This window comes from Zootermopsis nevadensis, unplaced genomic scaffold, assembly GCF_977971745.1.
Source record: "Zootermopsis nevadensis isolate Lab colony 2312 unplaced genomic scaffold, Znev_1.0 Znev_ptg000061l, whole genome shotgun sequence".
NCBI lineage: Eukaryota > Metazoa > Arthropoda > Insecta > Blattodea > Termopsidae > Zootermopsis > Zootermopsis nevadensis.
In genome coordinates this window covers 22,164,216-22,187,781 of record NW_028259192.1, presented here as the reverse complement: position 1 = coordinate 22,187,781, position 23,566 = coordinate 22,164,216, and the positions used below count along the sequence as shown (strand labels likewise).

Here is a 23,566-nt window from a genome sequence, read left to right as displayed (position 1 = left end):
CATAAAACAAAAACCTTATATAAACTACACTTACCTTACGTGACTTAACTAAACCTAACCTACATTTTAAAAACTGGCCTTTGCGCCATTTAGGCCGTGTCCCATTCGGCCCATTGGGGATTTTAGGCACTTTCAGCCACTGAAGCCCACTCTGGACTTGGAAACAAACAGCCCAATCTATCATCCACCAACTAACCTAACCCAACCTAACCTAACGTACGTTTACAAAATGGGCCTTTGGACAATTTAGGCCCTTTTAGCCCATTTGAGCCAGTTAGGCCCTCTGGAACATTTAGGCTCGGTTGGACAATTTAGGCCAATTGAGGACAGAATCCAGAAATCAGAAACTACCACATGTCACGAGTCATAAATGTCAAACTAATATAATCCGTACAACACCGACAACAGAAGTGGAGTGCGCGCAAGGAGACCAATGTCAGGTTACAACAGAGAAAAGCTTCATCCTGTGGACCCAAAAGAGGATTTTTAATGGTTTTGTTTGACGACAGTCGCACAGCCAGCTTCAAATCATTGTGCGCTTTAACCAACAAGATGGTGGAAAATATACAAAATATATGTTAGTTCAGTGATACATCATCGCCATAAAACTTTCAACCAATTTTCTATTTATTGTAGGAGCTTACAAATGCCCACGTGCATCGGACTACGCCGATGAAATCACATGTCAGTATCACAGCCGTCATATTCCATTTCATAATGAAATTTAAAATCACAAGAAAATAAAAGAGACACCCATAATCATGATAAAAGAGCAAACATAAGCAATTAGCGAGATGCATTTGTGCAACACATATATAAAAATGGTGCTTTTGTAAGTAATCAACTCATAAAAATGTGTTACGAGAAATTTCCTGCAGCGGAAAGGCATTTAAATAACTGCGGCAAAAATAATATTTGGCGTTATTAATCCGTAGCTTGGCGCTGCTGTAGCAGATGCTGGATTGCTTCCTGGATCTCCTTCATAACTTTATTTGGGTAATTGCTGGCATCAATCTCCACCAGATGGACACCGGCTATGCGCTTGTAAGCCTCGATGATGCTGAAATCAAAACGGCGCTTATGAGACGCGCCTTGTAACACGTTACTCAGAAATTAAATTCCTGATCCTTAGGATAAATACCCGAGAAACAATAACTTACGTTTCTCTGAACAGACCGTCCTTCGCTAGCTGTTGCTCCTCGTCGGTGTCCGTCGTGTTGCGACCCTTGTGGCGGGCAGTGCGGACCGTCTCGTCCAGACCGAGGAACAGCACGATGTTGGGCTTTGTCAAGTCCTCTGGCCAGTTGTAGATCGGATCACTCGCGGGTGGAAGCCACAGGCTTTTGTCCCTCACTTCATCGGCTATAGCCCACGCTGCTGTCGAGTGCCAGAATCTAGGGTACACGGTCGTCGTTTAGTAGTCGCTAGGGGACGTAAGATTGCATAGGAAGACACAGACAGACTTCAGTTTTAAGTATTACAACCACCGGGGACGAATCCTAAGGAAGAGGTAACATATACAAAATTTTAGTCCCAATATTCCATTTTTATAAAGAATATGACAAACAATTTCATAACCATTATTAACTTCCTGTGGCATAAAGAATTATGGAAAAAAGCGTGTACATGTTTTCTCATTCTCAACCCTGACGCTCGATGGAGGACGCTGGTGAGCTTCGTCCATCGTCTCACCTTCTGAGGAAGAGCCCTGCCCACGTTATTCTTTGAATCAGAAAGTTGAATATGAAAAGAATCAAGACATTTGAAATAAAAATACAAAAGAGATGAAAATGATGACAGACTGACAAATACAGAAATCCATAAATTGTTGGAGTGAATTCACTGCATATGAAACTCCAAGAAAAAAACAAATTTTTAAAAATTTTATGGTTTCAAACTACACCTCTGAAGTTTACGTGACGCGGTACGATGCTTGTTTTTAACATGTTCTCACCCAGGAACTCTGCTGCTGGCTTACCTCTCAGTCCAGCCATTTTTAGCAGTACACCGACATCTCCTATTTTACGTGGTAAGGAAATGAACGACGAATTATCTAAACGCGTTCAAGGACTCACAGTAGACAACTGCAAGCATCATCTAGTGACAGACATTTCTGCTGACATATCACAAATACGCGTTTCACATCAATTATTATTCAGTTAGACTGATTTATTAAACTTCAAGTAAAATCATATTCTGGATAGATGGGAACTGTACAGTCAGGGACGTAATTAAACATGTGGGCACAAGCCAGACGCCGCTCACCGATCCATTACAACGGGACAAGACTGTACCAGTCTTTCGACTTCCCTCGCAGCAATATAGTTCCCAAGACCGTAGTACGCCCGTCTGAGACCAACGGGTTGATCATCAAAATAACTGCGCAACAAGTGCAGGCAAGTAGGCGGCGTCAACATCGTCTGTCCACTCAACTTGTTTGTTAACTTTCTCGCCATTGTGGTTTTACCTGCGGCAATAATCATATAAAGTTAGCATAACGGGATCTGTGAACTTCGCCCATCATCTCGTATTTCTAGCGGAACACGTTTCACAGACTGAATCTGTTTCGTGCCTTAGGTGAAAAGATTGATATTTCTGATTCAGTTGCGTTGCGCTAATCTCAATCACCGGGCCTGAAGTTAGCTAACAGACCCATGTTGGTAGGTACACCTTAAAATTTCACCTGATGATGGAAGAATTGGTCTTTGAAGGTTAATAATAGGTGTGGAGGTCCATACATTTTAGGTGGCAATACTAGATAGGTTGTTGTTTCCATGTATAGGGACCCCAGTACTCTTTGGACTGGAGGGTGCACAAGCCTGACTTATTCTAGCTGTGGTAATAAAGAGAAATATCTCAATGCCCCTGCCATATTTTGAACCCTGGCCATCCAAAACATAGTTTAGTTTAGTTCCTGTAACTCCTAAGTGGAGCATAAGGCCTCCTTCCGGAGGTTTCATAGTCTTTAGAGCATGCATTTAGGAGTAGTGACTAGTCCACTGACTGCACAATTTCTACTCACTCCTGATTTGACTGCCAGAGCCATCTGACAGTGAAGTCCATCTAAAACATACCAAGATATTTTACTGGCTGGTTGTGTAAATCATTCTTCTACACTATGAGTGTTACCTGATCCATCTAGGCCTTCCAGGACGATGAATGGATGGAGACGTTCAGCTTTACTCTTCACAATACTGTGACTGTAGTTGGCACTAAAAATTGCCAACAGCTGCTCAACTTGAGGGAGATGATCAAACTGCAACAACAAACAGTTTCATTGGGCAGGGATTTTATAAGCTGGATAGCTAGACAGCCATTGAACACAAGAATTGTTCTGAAAAGCTGCATAAATTATGGCCATTCAAAGAAATTCTTATTTTGTAAGTTACCTCCCCTTTCTTCAAGAAGTTCAGTATAGCATCCAGAGAATGGTACACAGAGCTGAAGTTCACATTTCCTTCAGACATAGCCTGAAAAATTGGCACATATTGTCATTCTTTGTGGCATTTATTTTCAAGCAGTGGGCTTAAGGGATTTAACAGGCTTTAGTGTTTGTTCACAGGGAATAATAGGGTCAATGATATAAAGCCAAACATTAAAAATAAAGCTGCTGTAAATTAAGTGGGCCAATTCCACAGAATATACATATTTTTATTTTCTCTCGTTTAATTCTTTATTTTACCACAGGACAGCAACCATAACCTAAAAATGCAAGTTATCAAACACTATGGTATAGGTTATAATAACTAAATGTATACATCTGTTTATGAGCGTAGTGCTTATCTAAGACAAATTAGTCAGGCTTTCACTTCAGGTAAAATACAATGAACTTGTCATCTAACGACTCGTTATGCCTATGTTTAATTACGGGACATGCTGCATATACTCTACCGTTTAAAAATCCCTGTTTTCGACAAGTAAATTAACAGCAGAAAACACCGGAAAAATTACAAACTGAAATAAAAGTATTTTCGATTTATCAATGATTATATCTTTGAAGTTAGAGTTATTAATTCGACTCTCCATGTGTTGCCACACCCAATAATCAAATACGCTTCAAATCGATTAATCGATGGTACCGGAAAGTGTTCATTGCAGTTGTTGATTAAGCTCATGTGTTGTTGCTAGCTTAAGAACATAGATATAAGTCATCGTGAAACAACTGGCGGGCTGGTGAAATTATTTGTTAATTTGTTACTAGTAAGTTCAAATCCATTTTTTTCGAAGTTGATATTCTGTCACTGATAAAAAAAATTCTGTTCAGTGCTCTCACTAAAGCCACTGGCTTCAAAAGCATAAGATGTACGTTTTACTGGTACAAATTGTTATTGTATCAGCTACAAGCTGTTAAATTTGCGGAGTTCAAATAATTTGTGTAAGATTTCCAGGTAAAAATTGTGATAGATACAAGGTGTTGCAGGAGCAAAATAATATACAACTCTATAGTAGTTTGTGCACATTTAAATAATATTTATATTTCAGCATATGCAATGATAATTTGTCATTTCTGATTAAGTATTATTGAATATAATGACAATGCAAAAATAGTGAGAGTAGGGGTTTCTTGGCCCTTGGGTCCAACAGTAAAACTATTCTGGCCCAAGCGAAGAAAAAACTAGGACCACTCTGATACAAGTATTAGAAAACAGGGTTTGGAGGATGATTTTTGGGATAAGGTTTTAAGTGACAGGAAGCTGGAGAAAATTGCATAAAGAGTAGCTTCATAATTTGTACTTCTTGGCAGATATAATCGGGATGATCAATTTAAGGAAGATGAGATGGGAAGGACATGTAGCAAATGTGGAGGATTAAAAATGCCTGAAGGGAAGAGACCACTTGGAAGACCTAGACATAGATTGGTGGATAAATGAAAATGCATCTATGCAGGAATGTGGGTTGGAGGGTGCAGATTGGATTTATCTGTTTTAGAATAGGGTTTGTTGTTGGCAGGCTCTTGTAAACACAGTAGTAAACTTCTTTGGTTCCATAAAAGGTTAACTTACTGAACTACTTGTTAGATTGAGAGGAACCATAATGCAAAATGTATGCTGAAGGATGGAATGGTTAGGGTGGAACCTAATAAGCAGACCCATGTTAAGCCTTTTGAATATACTGGAACCCTTTGAAGCACAAAGTTCATGTAAATAACATTTAAAAATTCATTCTGTCTCAAAGTAAAAACAGTGCATTTCTATTGCGAAAATCAGTTGGTTAATTCTGTCCAGGTAAATAGTATTAAAACAAAAAATTAAATGAAATAATGAAAGTAATTTATTTGCAGTCTTTTCTTCTTTATATAGGTGGCAACACCTCTAAATGACACTTCTAACTAGCCATCCTGAGGAAAATTCAATGTTGTACTTTCAAATAGACCAAAACCTCTTCTTGTCACATCTGACTTGATTCATTAATTCAACGTCATACTACATAACATTTAACACTGCATTATCACAGCAGCTCATCACAAAACAGCGTAATTAACAAGCAGTCTTCATAAACAATCTCCTCTTACAGTCTCACCAAGTAGACAAAATAATTGTAGATGAGGTCGAGCAAGTTGTCGGAGTCAACTAATTGGGACTCGTTCTCCACGAGAGGCAAGGTGTCCCAGAAGTCCATGCGCTGTTTGAACCAATTCTGCTTCATGGTCACATTAGGACCTGCACTAAGCTCCATGTAGTTCAGATGTTTTCCCGAAAGTACCGGATCCCAGATTATGTTGTTCACAGCTTTCTCATCGCTGGCACCACTTTCCCATTGTTTTATATCAGGCGTCGGGTGACTGAAACATAGGCGAGGTACTAAATATAGGACACGCAAAAGCCTTGAAAACCTATAAATAAAGATACTTGTCACTTATTGTACTAGCTCAACTAAACACCATTATAATTTATTCTGATGTTTCTTTGTAGGGCTTTGAGAGAAGAGAATCCATTACATGTAACCGCCGTGTAGTGAAAGTACCGCGATTCCTTTAATGATTCATTTGAACTATCCAGTAACACACTGTAACTCATTTCAACTCTCTTAACTTACGCAGTCACTCGCCTATCGACTGATCAATTCAATTATTCGTTCGGCCTCTTGTCATCGCAGGATACGTGCAAGTGTCGGAGGCCATTCATTACCAGGCTGTTTGAACTCAAGGTGATATTCCAGCACAAGGGGGAATTCTTCAGTCATAACAACCAATTTAAATGATAGCAGACACAAATGGTTTACTTAACGCTTAGCATCTTGTATCAAATATCGGTAGTACATGCGGCAAGTGTCGAATATTAGGATTACGCTAAGTACAATGGAAGATATTGGTCGGATGAGTAGTCGGTTGTTTCTAATATGAACTTTCACTGTTACATCTTTCTTTCAAAAAATCATCTTTGCTGTTTTAATAATTGTACTTATTCACTCACTCATAATAGCGAACCATACGTTAGCTTTACTCACATATTCATTCGCTGAACCTAACTTACACACGTTCTTGTCGTTAATTCACTCATTTACACTTCCAGCCTATCGGCTGTCCTCGATATGTTTAGGTGTGAGATACTTACCCATATTTTGCAAAATCTGTCAACAGTTGAATGATCATTTCTGATATCTGCAGGTCGGGATGTCCGGGGGGCCAATCTGGGAACAGTAGGGGCTGGCGGAACATGTAGATAAGATCATCACAATGGGACACTCCTGCAAGACAAATGCCAGCGGCATGGCAACAGTATAGAGCATTTTAAACAAAAATGGCTAATATCACATAAATATTTGGTACATTCAGAGGCTGGAACTGGAGAGGGCACAAAAGGAATCAATTTTTTGGTTTCCATTAACATCGGGCCACTTTCCGCGTTTCAGTTACCGATTTGCACGAGTCTCGATAATGTGTTCTGTTTTGAGCGTCTCATCTTTGTAATTCTTTACGTCCCGCATAAATATGATCAATAAGGTGTTCGTTTAGAGTCAATACCTGATGAACTACTGTAGCTGGTCGTGTCGTCTCTGGTGTTATGCACGCCCGTGCTTAATATTAAATAATTATGTATTACAAGCATTAAAACTTCAAACATGGCAAACAGTGCCAATATTTTGAGTTATATGTAAAAATTTTTAGATTTCTGATAATATTAAACCAGTGATGATCATGCAGAAAGCAGAAATTTGTCTGACTTCATGATTTTAAGTTTTGCTGGATGTTGCTAGGAACTTGTTGAAACTGACCGAAGTCTTTGGTCGTGTTGGCGAACACAGACGTAAAGCTGTAGAGTCCCCTGTAGTTGAAGTGATAGAGAAACAGATCACGGTGGCCCGCCCTGTGGTGCAGCTGAGCGCTCTTGTGAACCCCGTGGATGAATGCCCGATCACTAAGCATCTGAAACACAGATTATGTCTTTGTAACCAGGAAATGTGTCTGTATTGTCTCCGTAGCTACAGTTCTTCATATTATAATATATCATACAAAATAAATTCAAGCATACTTATACACATCTGCAGACCATGCGCACAATACTTACGTTAAGAAAGCCGCGCTCGCTACTGTCAGTGATGGTACTCTGGTTACCCAAGTAGAACCTCACCATCCGGTCCCAGATGTACGCCACTATCTCATCTCTACCAACAGCACTCTTGTTGATCTCAAAGAGGCGTGGTCCTAACACGGGGAGGTGTTGATTCAGGTCCTCTAACAGCGTACGGTTGGTAAGGATCGCTAGAAACAAAAGAATTAAAAGACTGTGGAGCTAAGTTACAGAATTTCCATACTTTGTGACATGAGGTATCTAATCAGCGTTCCACATTGCTGTTAATCTTGTGTGTTTCAACTGAGATATATATAATGCATGCGCATGCTCTCGACTCACATGCACCACGGATGAGTCCCTCTTCAGTCACCACGCCTGCCATCCAGGGCACACGGGTGAACTGCCCACTCTCGATAATGTCAAAAGGGTTTGCTGGCAAGAATGCATCTGGGCCATGCTCAACTGCTGGTACGAACACATCCAAAGGGTCTATTGACCACAACTGTAATGTACGATAAGAATAATATTAAAATGAATCTGAGAGAAAATTTTTCAAGATACTGTGGACTAGATTCGTCTGACTCACAGTAGGGACCATTGGTTCGTCTCTTGTCAGCATCTTTCATGTTCCATAAGGAGGGGAATTTGTCAAGTAGATGAACAACTGTTAGCTTCTCAAAAAGGACCTCTGCACTAAGGTGTTATCAAGCTTTACTTACGTACCAGATACCCAGTAAGTTAACAGTGCTCAGATCAGTGGAATTACGTACTTGTGGCCCGGTTACTTCTTCTTTTAGGAAGAGATGTTCCTTTACATAAGTGTTTGACATGATGGACAAGAGGAGAGATCAGTGGTTAAGACGTCTTTGTCAATGCCAAGTTGGGGGTTGGTAGCATAGCTAACAACCTTGCACCGTAAAAAGGGAAGATGTTTCGAAACCTCAAGCAAAGCTTCGGACAGAATGGAAGAGAGAATTGAGGAGGCCATGGACCGAATATGGACCAGAGAGCCGGAAAACAGTCTCTGCCTCTGTGCCTGGTTTTGACATCAGTTTCTTCTCCCTCATAAGATGAACTTCAAGAAGTTGGCACCACTGACCTTAAAGTTGTCGCCCGAGTCGACGAGAGTCTTGCCGTCAACCCGCCTCAAGCAGGCCACCATGTCGGCTGTGTTATCATCGGGGTTGCAACCCACATATGCCGCCTGCCGTCGCGCAAGAAACAGGGAGTCCGTGGGCCACGCATAGGCATTCAGTGCCGTTCCACTCTGAGAGATCGCACGATGAAACAGGCCTGTCAACACCAGCGAACCTTCTCATAAGTTTACAGTGCTTACAACAGCATAATAGTAATGAGATCAGTGACGCTCTGGATCGGTGTTTCAGTAGGTTAACAGTGCTGCTGTGCTGGTACGTTAACGATAAGATTAGTAGTGTTCTGTACTTGTGAATCGGTTGTGTACCTGCGCTGAGCGGTGACAGTATATGCAAGTGCACGCTTGTACCACCTGCGCTCTGTCCAAAAATAGTCACGCAGTTGGGGTTTCCGCCGAATGCCGCGATGTTGTTCTGGACCCAGTGCAGGGCTGCCACCTGATCCTTCAGTCCAAAGTTACCAGGAGCGATATTGTCCGCTGTGCTCAGAAATCCTGCGGGAACGTCATGAAATTTGGAGGTTAGCAATTAAACTTTGTACTTGTCGAAGTCAGTACATCCACATGTTTCATCTTCAGAAATACTAAATGAATGTTGATTAAATTTGGAATTGAGAGGAGAGGGTCTACGCTAAAAGTCGTAGAATGTGATTCATGTTGGTCCACTGTAATACATGCTTTACATAAATATCAAACAGAATGTTATTACATAAAAAAGTCTTGTAATGAATTATAACACTATTTAAACATTTTTGAAATCATGTTATTTATTGTAATATGAGAAACTCTCTGCCTCTGTTTATTTATTTATTTGTTTATGTATTTATGGTTTACTCAGTAGATGATGAGACGGGTGGGACAGCAGCGCGTACATGGAAAATGAAAGCAGATTTCAAAATTATTATTTAGAAACTTCAATGAATGACCTGTAGGCAATGGAAAGGTGGTGACTATTGAAGTGACTGGTTTGTGACTCACCCAGCGCCCCTAAGCGGTAGTTGAATGTCACCAGCACAACGTCCTTGTCCAGGAGGTACTGTGGGCCCCACGCATAGCTGGCCCCAGTTCCAGAGAAGAATCCCCCGCCATGAATGTTGACGATCACTTCAAGGGGTACCTTGGGCAGCAGCTGTAACGACACTCATGTCAGGGCTGTGCAAAATGCGGCAGGTGTTCTGCCCAGTAACAGGATCTGTTACTTACGTCAGGGGTGTATACATTTAGGTAAAGGCAGTCCTCCTGACCCTGCACCCTTGGGTTCGGCTCGAGGTAATTCTTCTGCATGCACATCGGGCCGTCTTGTGTAGCATTCAGTATGTTGCCCCAGGGCTGTGGTGGCTCCGGCGCCTGCGTGCAGACAGACAGATTAAAAGGCGTGCTCAATGCTCTTTTCTGATTGGTTCGTTAACCGTTTTAACTTTAACGAATATGAATTTATAAAGATGTAGTTTGAATAGTAATATAAAATTGTGGTTGCCGCCATGTGTCTGTACTTTGTTAGTCCTATTAGTTATAATCTATAATTTAAATATGTGACGTATGGAAAGGTTAAACGTATAATAGTATACAGATTCTATAAATGAAACCCCAGACAACCTTCTTTTAATTTAATAAAATTGCTGATTATAATTATGATTATATTTGTAGATTTTAACCACATCCAACGCAGCTATTAAGTTAATAGACATATGATTCATATATATTTGTATACACACACACGTGACCTGCGAATGTACTCATGCCATCTAATAGCATTCTTGCAAATGATATTCATCATGCCAATTTATAATTTGGATTGATTACAAACAATGGTTGTGTCCACTACAACTAGCATTGATCTGTAAGGAAATTTAATGCTACAAATTCTTCCAAGAACTTATTGTTCCTCTGTACTATTGTCATAAAATACTAAGATATTTTATTTTAGAGTATTTTTTGTGTACAGCAGTTGGTATATAATCTTGTTCGTGACACACCCCCAATTAAATGGGAAGACCATTCTTGGACACTCACCTTAAACCGAAGCTCCCCGACGGGTGGTGCTGCGTAGGGGATTCCCAAGAACGCGTGAAACGTCCTGCCACTACGTGACGTCATTGTTGTACCTCGCATGTTGCCCTGATATGTGGTCACTATTGGGTCAACGCTCCTCTCCAACCTCACTCCTCCCGTCAGAAGCAACAATAATATCGTCACACTCAGCATTGTTGCTGTGTATCAGTGACTTGAAGATTGGTATATCTGTGAAATAATAATAATACGTGCAGTTAACTGTGTCAGTGGCGTGCAGATACGAAAAGGTTGATAGATCAGTGGCGTGTAGACTTATTTAACTGTGACTGATACATGTTTTTGGCGCTCTGCTTTGCTTTGAATTGTGTTCTGAGTATTCTCAACTTCCATTTCGTATTTTGTTATAGAGTAGCATCCTTCGGCGTAACAGCATGCAATCTTTTGGCCCGTGTTGTAGTTCATGCGGTTTGTCGCCTGCTTCTCACCGCGGAGGCCTGAGTTCGCTTGTAAGTCTGTCGATGTGGGATCAGGTATGAACAAAGGCTGGAGGAACATTTCCACAGAGATTTCCCCCCCAGAATGTCAGCCAGTCATCGTGATAGGCTCGCGCACTGAAAAGCGCATTGAAGACGGCCGGCCGGCCGGCCTTGACTCGCGGTTGTCTTACGCGGCAAGCTAGCGGGCACAAGCGATTAACACATTTTACTCCGAACCTTACATGGAAAGTTGCTGGTACAAGGTGTGGTGTATTTTAAAACGTATCTTTCCTCGGATTTTTAATAAATCCTCTAGTGCATGGGGTTATCAACCTTTTTTTTCGCAGGCGTACCACTAATTCTAATGTAACACATTAAATGTACCACTAATCAAGTGCGTTCAGGGAAAAACTTATTTATGTTGATATTATCTTTTGATTTTCTTAGTTAGTTCGCGTACCACCAGTGGTACGCGTACCATACGTTGAGAAACGCTGCTATAGTGTTTATCTAGCCCGAAAGTTAATTTCCTTGTTCGCAAAAGATAGCCACTGGTCCCTATCCTAAGCCAATCTAGACACACGCATACCCTACTTACCTATGACCAATTTTAATATTATCCTTTCTCCTTTACTGGTAGCGCCCAAGCGACGTCTTGCTTTTAGGTTCTCCGACAAAAATGTTGTATGGATTTTTCATCTCTCTCATGTTCTGCGTGTTACACTTATTTTTAAATTGCACAAGTTACATAACCTCAAATGGTAGGGTGATTACGCGTAGTGATTTGAGAGTGTCCGTGTTTGTTTTGAGTTCTGGGTATGAGAATTTTAAACAGATGAAAGAAAAGTAGTTCCCTCTTCGTTGAATTTCAACGGGCGTCAAGTTTCAGATGCCAACTTAAATGATAAGGATTGTGCAGGAAGAAGCCAGCTTGATTGGAATGTTCACACGAGCCCCTTGGAACGATACCACGTGGAAGAGTAAGGAGTGGGAGAATGATGGAACGCTGAAGGAGGGGGGGGGGGTAACAGTAATTTGTGCAGCTTGCAAGACTGTGCTATTTTCGTTTCAGAACTGCAAGTTGTCACACGACTTCTGATTCACAGCAGTGAATTTCATGCAAATACTCCTACCGCCATCTTGAACCGTGTTGCCAGAGCAGATTGTCAGGAAACTTGAACAATCCAACAATAGTAATTTCTGGGGGGGATATGAGGCCTGTTGCACTATCAAACCGCGGTCTGGACAATGTCTTTATGCTCTCCTCGCACGTTTCTAATACGTCACTCTGTATAATCGATAAACAGTTGTCTTAATTAAAGATTGTATTTTAAGTTTATATTTAACAAATCAACACATTTGTCGAGTAATATGTTTTATAGGGTAATATGTGAACCTATTTTAATGGTGCGATTGTTGTGAAACTATTATAAAGTTTCAATGAATTGGCCCCGTTAGAATCCCATTTCCATAAAGACGTACGAACAACAATGTCGTCTGAGGCTGTCTGACCTCTCCATTGCATTGGGCCATTGTTGTTGCCTGCCACTGGAAAAATTCCCTCAACCGTGTTTAATCTTCAGTTTGAAAACTCACCTGTCTCGGATCTGTCCTCCTGGTACGCCCTGGTTCTTCCAGTGTCACGTCGGAAACACGAAATGCAGTGCACAGTCCCAAATTATTTATTTATAATGTGAAGCTAGTTCGGACTCCGCACCTCCCCGCCAATATTATGACATGTGGTACAGTACGCGCAAGAACGGGGCATGTACTGGCACTTTGCACTTAACGTGACCTTGGCCCCATTGACTGGACGTCGTATCACGCCCCCGGGTTTGGTCCCAACAGAATTTATAGTTGGATAGTTAGGCGAGAACGTAGTTCTACGCCCTGTCAAATTTCTTCTACTCTGATTCTTCGACGTCTAATCAGTGAAGAAGTAATCAGTATTAAATCAACTATAATGTTTATAAAAAAATCCAGCCCTTAGGCAATATAAAAAATATTGGCCTTCTATAGATTTTATGCGTAGAAGGCTGTTAAAAATAGAGCTACTTTCACTGACTTATGATCTAGAACAGCGTCTCTCAACCTATGGGACGCGTACCACTGGTGGTACGAGAACTAAAAAGTAAAGTAAAATTAAAAGATAATATTCACATAAATAAGTTTTTTTACTGAACGAATTTGGTTAGTGGTACATTTCATGTGTCAAATTAGAATTAGTGGTACGCCTGCGAAAAAGGTTGAGAACACGGACGTGGTAAGCATACGAGGTGCGATCGAAAGGTTTCAAGACTGCGCGTATAAAAACCCGTACACTTATCTCAGGTATTAAATTCATCCATCACCCTCGAAGTAGTTCCCCTGGGAGTGAACACAACGATCCCAGCGCCGCTGCCAAGCCTGGAAGCATCCCTGGAAATCTTTCTTTGTCAGCCTGTCAAGCACCATCTGCGATTCTGCCTGAATCTCTTCTATCGTCTCAAATCTCCTTCCCTTTAGCTGAATTTTCATCTTTGGGAAGAGGAAGAAGTCACACGGAGCTTAGAAAGGAAGTTGGGATCGGTTCTTGCAAGATCTTTGAGCTCCTGACAAACGAGAAGTCGATTCTGCTTCTGGTCCTCAGACAGGATGCGTCGCATGTGGAGTTCTTCCTTTAGAATCAGCTGACAGGTCCCATAGCCTATCCCAACAATGTCGCACAAGTCGTTGATGGTACGACGTCGATCTTCGTAACATTTTCGGGCGTTGTGCTCGAAGATGGTCGTCCAGAACGCTCGTCATCATCGACAGAGGTTCGGCCATTTTTAAAACGTGAATGCCACACAAAAGTTTGTGCACGACCCATTGCGGACTCCCCAAATGCTTGCTTTAGCATTTCATAGGTTTCCGTAGCCGTTTTGGCAAAATTTGATGCACACGCCATTCCGAAATCGCAGGAGGGTCGGTGTAATGCACTACCAAAACGCCCGTAACTAAGAAACAAATGCTAATTCGATGATGCCGGCTGGCACACTGATTCACTATGAATGTAGGCCGCACCCCCTATCGGCAGAAGCTCGTACTACATCCGGTTCGCCCTCTATTGACACAGTCTTGAAACTTTCCGATCGCACCTGGTATCACTTGTGCCACAAACGGAGAACAAATACTTTTCGATTGTCGCAGGTGTTCTTTCCATCATTTTGACTGTTCACCGATCGTTGTGGCAGAGTGGTTAGCATCCCTACTTCGTGTTACGGGGACCCTGGGTTAAAATCTCGGCTCGGAGACCAGGACTAATGTATTTTGGCTTGTCTTTTACAATCCCTCCAGGCAAAGGCAGGGGCAATTAGGTGACGCCCGCTACCTTCATGTCAAGTATTATTCGATCCTGTACAGTCTGAGCTGTTAACAGCGTCGTTAAACAAACCATAAATAAATACAACATTCTGATCAGAGTATTTGCAGACAGACGTTTGTTATTTCGCAACAGAATGTTGTGTCTGGTTGCAGGGTGATTTTGCTGACTGTCAGTTTTAGAGTTCTGCAAATGTTGAATGTAGTTGTGAGGTCAATGATGAATGGCAGACATTTTCAAGGCTAATAAAAGAAGGCGGTGGTGTGATTTTCGGAAATGAAAAAAGCACTGTGTTTTCATTCCTAAAAATTTTGTTTGTAGAACCTCGCTTGTTGAAGACCATGTGGAACTGAACATAAAATTATTCCGTTGAATTACAGTTAGTCGAATTGATTTTTTGAATTACAAATTTGTGTCCCAGTTATTATTCCACAAATAGTAGTAAATGTGAAGAGTTTTAAACAGAAAGGTAAATGCAAAAATACCTTTTAATTGTTCATCGCGTTTACATTTTGATAGTCTGTCCTTTAGTATGTTTCGACTGCTCTCGTACGTTCTAGATCAGTGGTATTCAACCTGGGGTACGCGAAGACATCTTAAGGGGTACGTGAAATTTAAAAAAATATTATTTTATGATAAACACTGAATAATCAGTAATGTAATTTATTTAATTTATTTCAGCTGTAGATTATATACTATGTATAACTTGAATTATACACCAACAACTTTGGGGGGTACAAAGTTGAAGAGAAATTATATCTGGGGGTACGCGAAGACATCTTAGGGGGTACGTGAAATTTAAAAAAAAATGTTTTATGATAAACACTGAATAATCAGCAATGTAATTTATTTAATTTATCTTAGATGTAGATTATATTCTATGTATAATTTGGATTATACACCAACAACTTTGGGGGTACAAAGTTGAAGAGAAATTATATCTGGGGGTACGCGAAGACATCTTAGGGGGTACGTGAAATTTAAAAAAATATTATTTTATGATAAACACTGAATAATCAGTAATGTAATTTATTTAATTTATTTCAGATGTAGATTATATACTATGTATAACTTGAATTATACACCAACAACTTTGGGGGTACAAAGTTGAAGAGAAATTATATCTGGGGGTACGCGAACAAAAAAGGTTGAATACCACTGGTCTAATGTGCTCTTTGACGATTTTGAATGCTAGCTACACTTGGTATAGAAATTAATTAACACTAAATGGTTCGTCAGGTCTGCCAACATTCTTACTGAAGTCGATGAACTTGCATCGAATTTTATGGCTAGAAAGGGTTGTTAAATTGCTTAATCTCATTGCACCTACGAGTCTAAACGATGTCATAGTCCAGGACAAAATTGTCATATTCGCCCCCGTCAGAACCCCAAATTTCATCTGTGTTGATAAGCAAGAAAGTTTTTGAATTAAACTCATTACTCTTTGATCTTTGTGTGACCTACAATCGCTGTGAAGTTTTAGACCAACATTGATAAAGTGAAATTTGGGCTTTATTAAATCTAGGGTCTGCACTGGACAGATAGGAAGCAAATATATTAATAATCGAAGCCCGTACAGAAGTTAACGCGGACTGCGAATGTGTGTGCTGACTGTGTAAAAAAAAAACACATAATAAGTATGTAATTAAATAAAAACACGTTTCTTGCGTCCCTGAAAGCGCAATCATTGGAATGTCTGTGTCAACAAGATTCACGTAAACAATACGCTTGTGTTCTGTCTGGTGGATAAACGTTGTCATATCAGCCAGTGGTTCTCAGGATGCTATTGGCCAGCTGATTGTTGTACGCCGGTCCATGTGTTTTGACGTAAATACGTCTATACGGAAGGGTCATTTGGCAAAAGAATGAAAGGAAAACGTGTAAGATCCATATCAACAAATCGACAACAATGGTTACCTAGGGAACATTACATTTCATTACAGAGACGTATTTACGTCAGATTCTCCGGAACCGTGGTTCCACTGACAACTTTTTAGTTACCATTACACAAGGCGTACTTGCTTTAACACAGCTGAAAACTTAAACCATTTAGAACCCAGTGGTATTTATGTTTACCATCTGTTTTAACAATCTGTTAACTCTGCATTTTGGTCACAGTGTGTGTTTATGGGTAGGGTATCATTCTCAGAATAAACCACGATTATTTCCTTTAAACAGCGTTAATCAGTCGATCTTTGTAATGGTGAAGTTTTGTGTTTTCTTCGCGGTACGGGCTAAATTCTTAAATGTTTTGATGAGGTGATCGTAGGATTGATGAGGAGGAGGATAACGGGGTTCTTGGAGTTGGCCACTGAACACTCCAACCCCCCTCCCCCCAAATGGGGCATTCAAACCTTATTACAGACCCCAGATCGTTGATAATATATTGAAACTAATTTCATGAACCATGCATTGCGCTCTCTTGGATTGCAAGATCACATAAAGGTGTTAATGTTGTATGTAATGGATAAATATGTGTAGACATGATAATTATACTTGACATTTCAAGGGCTTACATTGCGGCAAGACGTAGATTGTTCGTGCTGTAACGGGATCCGAGGTCATTGTTGCGCTACAATGTGTTCAAACAATCTAAGCTCTTGGTTTATTTTAGAAACTTTGTTGCAAGCATCTGCTTATATAAAAAAGACACATCAACAAATCACAGCCTCGGACTAGATTTAATGACCTTTTTACCTCCGTGGAGCGACAGGTTGCGTCTATGTGGACTTAGATGGCAATGAGCACGGCAGTTCGGCCTTGGGATAGGCGTTGTGGGGATCCCAGACATGTTCGTGGCGTGCTGTTAGGAGGAGTGTTTGTTAGAGTTTTTACTTGTCATCTTCTCAAGATGAAGCTGATGTAAACACCCATCAGCGTTTAGCCGTCTCTGCTAAGAGCCTTCAGGCCACTCGAAGCAAAATTGAAAATGGCTGCAGCAGCCATCGCCAAATTGCATTCTTCAAGGACACAACAAAATCGTACAAAGCTGCAACGCGAATATCGAGTGAAGACAGGTCAGAACTCGCGTATTATGGAACCTGAAGTCTTGACAAGAGTCAGCCATTGGTGCCTCTTGCAAACCAGAAGAATCCATTCCACCCAATTCTGTAATATTATCCTCCGTCCTATCAATGTTTGGTGACGGAGTACAAATTGTGCAGTTACTCAGTATGCACTTTTATCCACTCTCTTTGGTTTAGTTTGTTAGTGTCGGTTAAGAATACAGTTCGAAATGCGTTTGGTGTCATTTTTCATTCAGTTAAGATAAAGACGTATTTTTGACAAAGATAGTAAACAGTACAGACATTGCACTTTCCTGCTTGTTTGGAACCCTAAAGTCCAACACCATGTTCACAGAAGTCCTTCATTGGAACTAGATGCACCCATTTCAAATCTACACATTTAATGCCTATATATTTTAATGTCCTTCCATCTACACCAATGTCTTCCAAGTGGTCCATTTCTATGATGTATTTCGATCAAAACATTGACTTTCATTTTTCATTTCTTTTATGTATGCATCATGGTTTATTCCATCTCTTTGAATCCGAAGCTCGTATAAACAACATTTAAGAATTCAGTCCGTACCGCGAAGAAAACACCAGACCTCACCATTACAAAGATCGACTGGTTAACGCTGTTTAAGGTTATAATTGCTATTTACACTGAGAATCGCATGAAACACGTAATATAAAATGAATAGTTGTTGATTGTTGAGCCATGTAGGTTCTTACCACTGATATTTAAAGGGTTAATCACATTAACAACATAGAAACTACTCCTTATGCATTTTGATTATTTAATATTTGTGTTTCTTGGTCTGAATCATCTCTGTTAGCTACAGAAATCCGTGTGTACATTTGGGTATGAGACTCACTTTCCATGCTAGCCATTACCTACGGTTGTTGGTACACGCCACTGATGCTCGTCGAGATGAAGTTCACTGCAGACGTTTCTGTGTTTTGCTTTTCATTCCCAGACGTGCGTAAATTGGCAAGCAATTATGTAGCCTCGAACTCAGGAAGTCAAGAACATGGCTTCCGTGCAACAACGTCCTATGTTAAGTAGAATTACGTATATAAGATCGCCTGAAATCTATAGCTAATTAAATAAGTAGGGTGGAAGGGTGTGGGCTGGATACATCTGACGGGTTCGGTAATGAACCTTTGAATTTCATGCCCCATAGACTCATCGCTACGCAAGCAGTCGTTGAGAAAGTGTTCTCGGTGAATCCAAAGGGGTCCACGGAACACAGTTTGGGAACTGCAGTTCTAGACCGTGTTTTTCGGTTCATTACCTATTTATTTGTGATAGTGTGATTTACTGTAGATGTATTTCGCATGTTGTACTTTTCATGACACATCTCTACTGATGCGGATGTAGTTTGCCTGTCTTTTTTTTTAAAAAAAAGCGAAGTGACTCATGTTTGTGCCCCTGACTGTTTTCAAGACTTTTAAAAATTACCTATTTAATGTATAAAATTATATATTGTAATCAAAGTTTCTGCTTATTAGAATGATTTTAATATTTGCTTCTTAAGATATCAGCATTATTTAGATCTCTTACAGCAATTGTTTATGCATTTTGTATTCGTTTATTGTTCGTTCGAAAGTCGAGCGCCGTACCGCTATAATGAGACTCCACACCAGCGCTGCTACGGCGAGTGATAGAAAATTCATAGACTAAGTCACAGATGATTCTGACTAATGTATAATCTGTGGATGTAAGTGGTACGCTGAAGCAGGGAAGGAATTAAGGTGATTACTGTAAACAAACGTAACTTTCAGTTTGTTTTTCAGTACTTATTGTGTGGGTAATCTATCTTAAAGTGTTTATAAAATATGGCTGTTCCTCCAGCGGCGTTGGTAAATAGGAATAAGAAACATTTTATGGGAGTACCAGCTCCATTAGGTTATGTTGCTGGTGTCGGACGAGGTGCAACTGGCTTCACAACTCGATCTGATATTGGTCCTGCGAGAGATGCCAATGACGTATCCGATGACAGACATGCCCCACCAAGCAAACGTAAGAAAGGTCATCAGAAGGAGGAGGAGGAAGATGATGATGAAGATCTCAACGATTCCAACTATGATGAATTTTCAGGTTATGGGGGATCTTTGTTTAGCAAAGACCCATACGACAAAGACGATGAAGAAGCAGATGCCATCTACGAAGCCATCGATAAACGAATGGATGAGAAAAGAAAAGAATATCGAGAAAAGAGGCTGAAAGAGGAATTGGAAAGGTATCGACAGGAACGCCCTAAAATCCAACAACAATTTAGTGACTTGAAACGAGGTTTAGTGACTGTGTCGGAAGATGAATGGCGCAACGTTCCTGAGGTAGGTGATGCAAGGAATCGTAAAGTGCGAAATCCGCGTTCTGAGAAGTTCACTCCCCTGCCAGACTCTGTCCTGGCTCGCAATCTAGGTGGAGAGACTGCTACCACAATTGACCCTGCTAGTGGGCTTGCTAGTGCCTTCCCATCAGGGACAGCAACAGGTATGCTTACACCCACTGGAGACCTGGACCTGTGTAAGATTGGACAAGCACGAAACACGTTGATGAATGTTAAGCTGAGTCAAGTATCTGATTCTGTTGAAGGTCAGACAGTTGTAGATCCAAAAGGTTACTTGACAGATCTTCAGAGTATGATTCCTACATATGGTGGAGACATTAATGATATAAAGAAGGCCCGTTTACTTCTTAAGTCTGTACGTGAAACAAACCCAAATCATCCACCTGCTTGGATTGCTTCTGCCAGGCTAGAAGAGGTCACTGGCAAGGTACAGGCTGCCAGGAATCTGATCATGAAGGGTTGTGAGGTGAATCCTAAGTCGGAAGACCTTTGGCTGGAGGCCGCTAGACTGCAGCCGCCAGATACAGCACGTGCAGTGATCGCCCAAGCTGTACGACACATCCCGACATCTGTCCGCATCTGGATCAAGGCTGCAGATCTGGAGCAAGAAACAAAGGCAAAGCGCCGGGTTTATCGCAAAGCACTAGAGCACATACCCAACTCTGTGAGACTGTGGAAGGCAGCTGTAGAGCTGGAAGATCCGGAAGATGCCAGAATTCTTCTCAGCAGAGCAGTGGAATGCTGCCCAACCAGCGTGGACCTATGGCTGGCCTTGGCCCGGCTTGAGACATATGAGAATGCTCGTAAGGTTCTGAATAAAGCCCGTGAAAACATCCCAACAGATCGCCAGATTTGGACTACGGCTGCAAAACTGGAGGAGGCAAATGGTAACAATCACATGGTGGACAAGATTATTGAGAGGGCTATAACATCTCTGACTTCTAATGGCGTGGAGATCAACCGCGAGCATTGGTTCAAGGAAGCGATTGAGGCAGAAAAGTCTGGCTCTGTGCACTGCTGCCAGGTGTTGGTCCGAGCCATCATAGGCCAGGGTGTAGAGGAAGAAGACAGGAAGCACACATGGATGGAAGATGCTGAGGCCTGTGCATCACAAGGAGCATATGAATGTGCACGGGCTGTGTATGCTCATGCACTGGCCACATTCCCAAGCAAGAAATCTATCTGGCTGAGGGCAGCCTACTTTGAGAAGAATCATGGCACGCGGGAGTCGCTGGAGGCCCTTCTGCAACGTGCAGTAGCCCACTGTCCAAAGTCTGAGGTGCTATGGCTCATGGGGGCCAAGTCTAAGTGGATGGCAGGAGATGTACCTGCTGCTCGTGGCATTCTCTCACTCGCTTTCCAAGCCAATCCTAATTCGGAAGAAATCTGGCTTGCTGCTGTCAAGTTGGAGTCTGAGAATTCAGAGTATGAACGTGCACGTCGACTGCTCGCTAAGGCCCGCGCTTCTGCCCCGACACCGAGGGTTATGATGAAATCTGCAAAATTGGAGTGGGCTCTAGACAATTTGGATCAGTCTCTCAGACTGCTGGAGGAAGCAATCAAGGTCTTCCCTGAATTTGCGAAGCTGTGGCTTATGAAGGGGCAGATAGAGGAGCAGCAGGAGAAGGTTGACAAGGCCTGGGAAACGTACAATGCTGGCATCAAGAAATGTCCCAACTCGGTACCTCTCTGGAAGATGCTGGCATCTCTGGAGGAGCGGAGGGGTATGTTGACCAAGGCACGATCAGTCCTTGAGAAAGGGAGGCTGCGAAACCCAAAATGTTCACAGCTGTGGCTGGAGGCTATTCGAGTTGAGTTCCGTGCTGGGCTGAGGGACATAGCCAACACACTTACGGCAAAAGCTCTTCAGGAGTGCCCAAATGCAGGTATCCTGTGGGCAGAAGCAATATTCCTTGAGTTACGACCACAGCGTAAGACAAAGAGTGTGGATGCTCTGAAGAAGTGTGAGCATGACCCGCATGTCCTTCTGGCCGTCTCAAAATTATTCTGGTGTGAGAGAAAAATACAGAAGTGCAGAGAGTGGTTTAACAGAACAGTGAAAATTGAGCCGGACCTGGGAGACGCATGGGCATATTTCTACAAGTTTGAGCTGCTCAATGGCTCTGAGGAGCAACAGGAGGAAATAAAGAAAAGGTGCATTGCAGCTGAGCCCCATCATGGTGAACACTGGTGCAAGGTGTCAAAGGACATTCGAAACTGGCGCTTGAACACAGATCATATTCTCGTGATGGTCGCCAAGGACTTGCCTATTCCCGTGTGAAGTGTGGCTTGCAGTTTCTACTTGTGCTCCATTACATACTGTTGTATGATAGCAGCTCGACACACACTGTTATAAACAGAAAGGAACACATATTGTAGCAAAAGTTGCCCTGTAACATTCTAGTAGCTTACCGTATCATATTTTTGTCAGGTTTCGTAACCTTGTGCCAGATGCTGAGTGAGTGGACCCCCCCTCCCCTCCCCCAGATACACACACATATTTGTTTATATTTTTAGTAAACAAAATCAAATTTGGTTCATAACATGCCATCTAATTCATGTCTTCAGAAGCATCAGTAATAGGATTCTGTGTTATTCCTTGCAACACGTAAGCTACTATCGACAGTGGACTTCGTTTCATTTTTCCATTAAATGGCAAGTACGAGCAATATAAATTAATTGTTCTGAAAACCAAAGATAACTTAATGTTATGGATGGTCTAAAACGTGTGTTTAAACTGAAGCAAATTTAAAAGTAATTCATGTAGGTACTTTATGTTGATTAAAATGTTTAAGAACTGATGTGTAAACGAAGTGGACTTTTTCTGAACCTGCGACAGTGTGACGTCTCTTGCTGAACTAAACTATCCACACTCATCACATCATAATTTTGACGTGAAGGCCAAATGTTTGTGTCAATTTGAATTTGTGTAACACGTTCATGTTCTAATGAGAGGACTCATCTGGCGTTCTATATGTTCCCTCCTAGGTATAGAGTAAATATGTAAGATTTGACTTATATCAGGACATAAGTGTTTTAAAATTGATTGAGGGTGTTTGATAGCAAGTCCTGAAGAGAATATTTGGGTATGAGCATTGAAATGACAGGAGGTTCGAGAAAATTGCATAATGAGGAGCTCTGTAATTATGTGTACAGTTTACTAGATATTATTAGGATAATCAAGTCAAGGAGGATGAGATGGGTGGGGCATGTAGTGCACGTGGGGGAGTTTAGAAATGTGCATAAAATTTTGGTTGGTAAGCCTGAAGGGAAGAGTCTACTTGCTCTGACAATTTTTTGTTATGTATTTCTTTCCATTCCCGCCTTACGCTATTTCTCAGAGTAAGAATCATCAGTCGAGTCGAAAAGTAGTTCCACTTGGGGTCACTAAATAAGAAGTAGTAGTTCTAAATGTATTTGTCTGTTGTGATTTTTTTAAGTATTTAGAACTGAATAATAATGAGAATCTCTTGAATTTATTCTTTTACTATCCTTGTGCACCTTATATTTATATACTGATACACGTAGGGCAGTCAAAAAGTTCCCGGAATTGTGGTATAACACTGTAATGGTAGGACATATGGCAACGCTTACCTAATCACCTTGAAAGTACAACCCTTGCGCACAAACAAACACTTGCTCCATCGATCCTGCCATTGCTGGAAGCACTGGCGGAAGGCTTCGTTTGGAATCTTCCGGAGTTCG

General features: G+C 41.3%; 3 protein-coding genes across 6 annotated transcripts; 1 reads left to right on the top strand and 2 right to left on the bottom strand.

Moving 5' to 3' along the window:
* Positions 1–603: 603 nt before the first annotated feature.
* On the bottom strand, positions 604–5,105 carry LOC110830306 (UMP-CMP kinase 2, mitochondrial). Of its 2 annotated transcripts, none has more exons than XM_087340692.1 (6): positions 3,892–5,105; positions 3,390–3,470; positions 3,130–3,256; positions 2,266–2,467; positions 1,161–1,394; positions 604–1,077 (listed from the first exon to the last, which is right to left on the bottom strand). In XM_087340692.1, the coding sequence occupies exons 2-6, from the start codon at positions 3,465–3,467 to the stop codon at positions 1,035–1,037; spliced, it is 684 nt and encodes a 227-aa protein (XP_087196818.1). In that variant the 5' UTR covers positions 3,468–3,470; positions 3,892–5,105; the 3' UTR covers positions 604–1,034. The 2 variants fall into 2 exon arrangements, with proteins under 2 accessions (XP_087196818.1, XP_021920734.2); XM_022065042.2 differs by having other exon boundaries at positions 604–1,060.
* A 143-nt stretch (positions 5,106–5,248) lies between these two features.
* On the bottom strand, positions 5,249–12,891 carry LOC110830303 (juvenile hormone esterase). Of its 3 annotated transcripts, none has more exons than XM_022065033.2 (11): positions 12,753–12,891; positions 10,681–10,908; positions 9,871–10,014; positions 9,646–9,796; positions 8,977–9,162; positions 8,614–8,807; positions 7,854–8,016; positions 7,509–7,702; positions 7,216–7,366; positions 6,555–6,687; positions 5,249–5,782 (listed from the first exon to the last, which is right to left on the bottom strand). In XM_022065033.2, exons 2-11 carry the CDS (start codon positions 10,870–10,872, stop codon positions 5,509–5,511), a joined length of 1,782 nt encoding a protein of 593 aa, XP_021920725.1. In that variant the 5' UTR covers positions 10,873–10,908; positions 12,753–12,891; the 3' UTR covers positions 5,249–5,508. The 3 variants fall into 3 exon arrangements, with proteins under 3 accessions (XP_021920725.1, XP_021920727.1, XP_021920728.1); XM_022065035.2 differs by lacking the exon at positions 12,753–12,891 and adding an exon at positions 11,755–12,065; XM_022065036.2 differs by lacking the exon at positions 12,753–12,891 and adding an exon at positions 11,166–11,190.
* Positions 12,892–19,194: 6,303 nt separating this feature from the next.
* Positions 19,195–23,336, top strand: Prp6 (pre-mRNA processing factor 6). The gene has a single exon (XM_022065032.2). The coding sequence runs from the start codon at positions 19,344–19,346 to the stop codon at positions 22,140–22,142; it is 2,799 nt and encodes a 932-aa protein (XP_021920724.1). The 5' UTR covers positions 19,195–19,343; the 3' UTR covers positions 22,143–23,336.
* Positions 23,337–23,566: the final 230 nt, after the last annotated feature.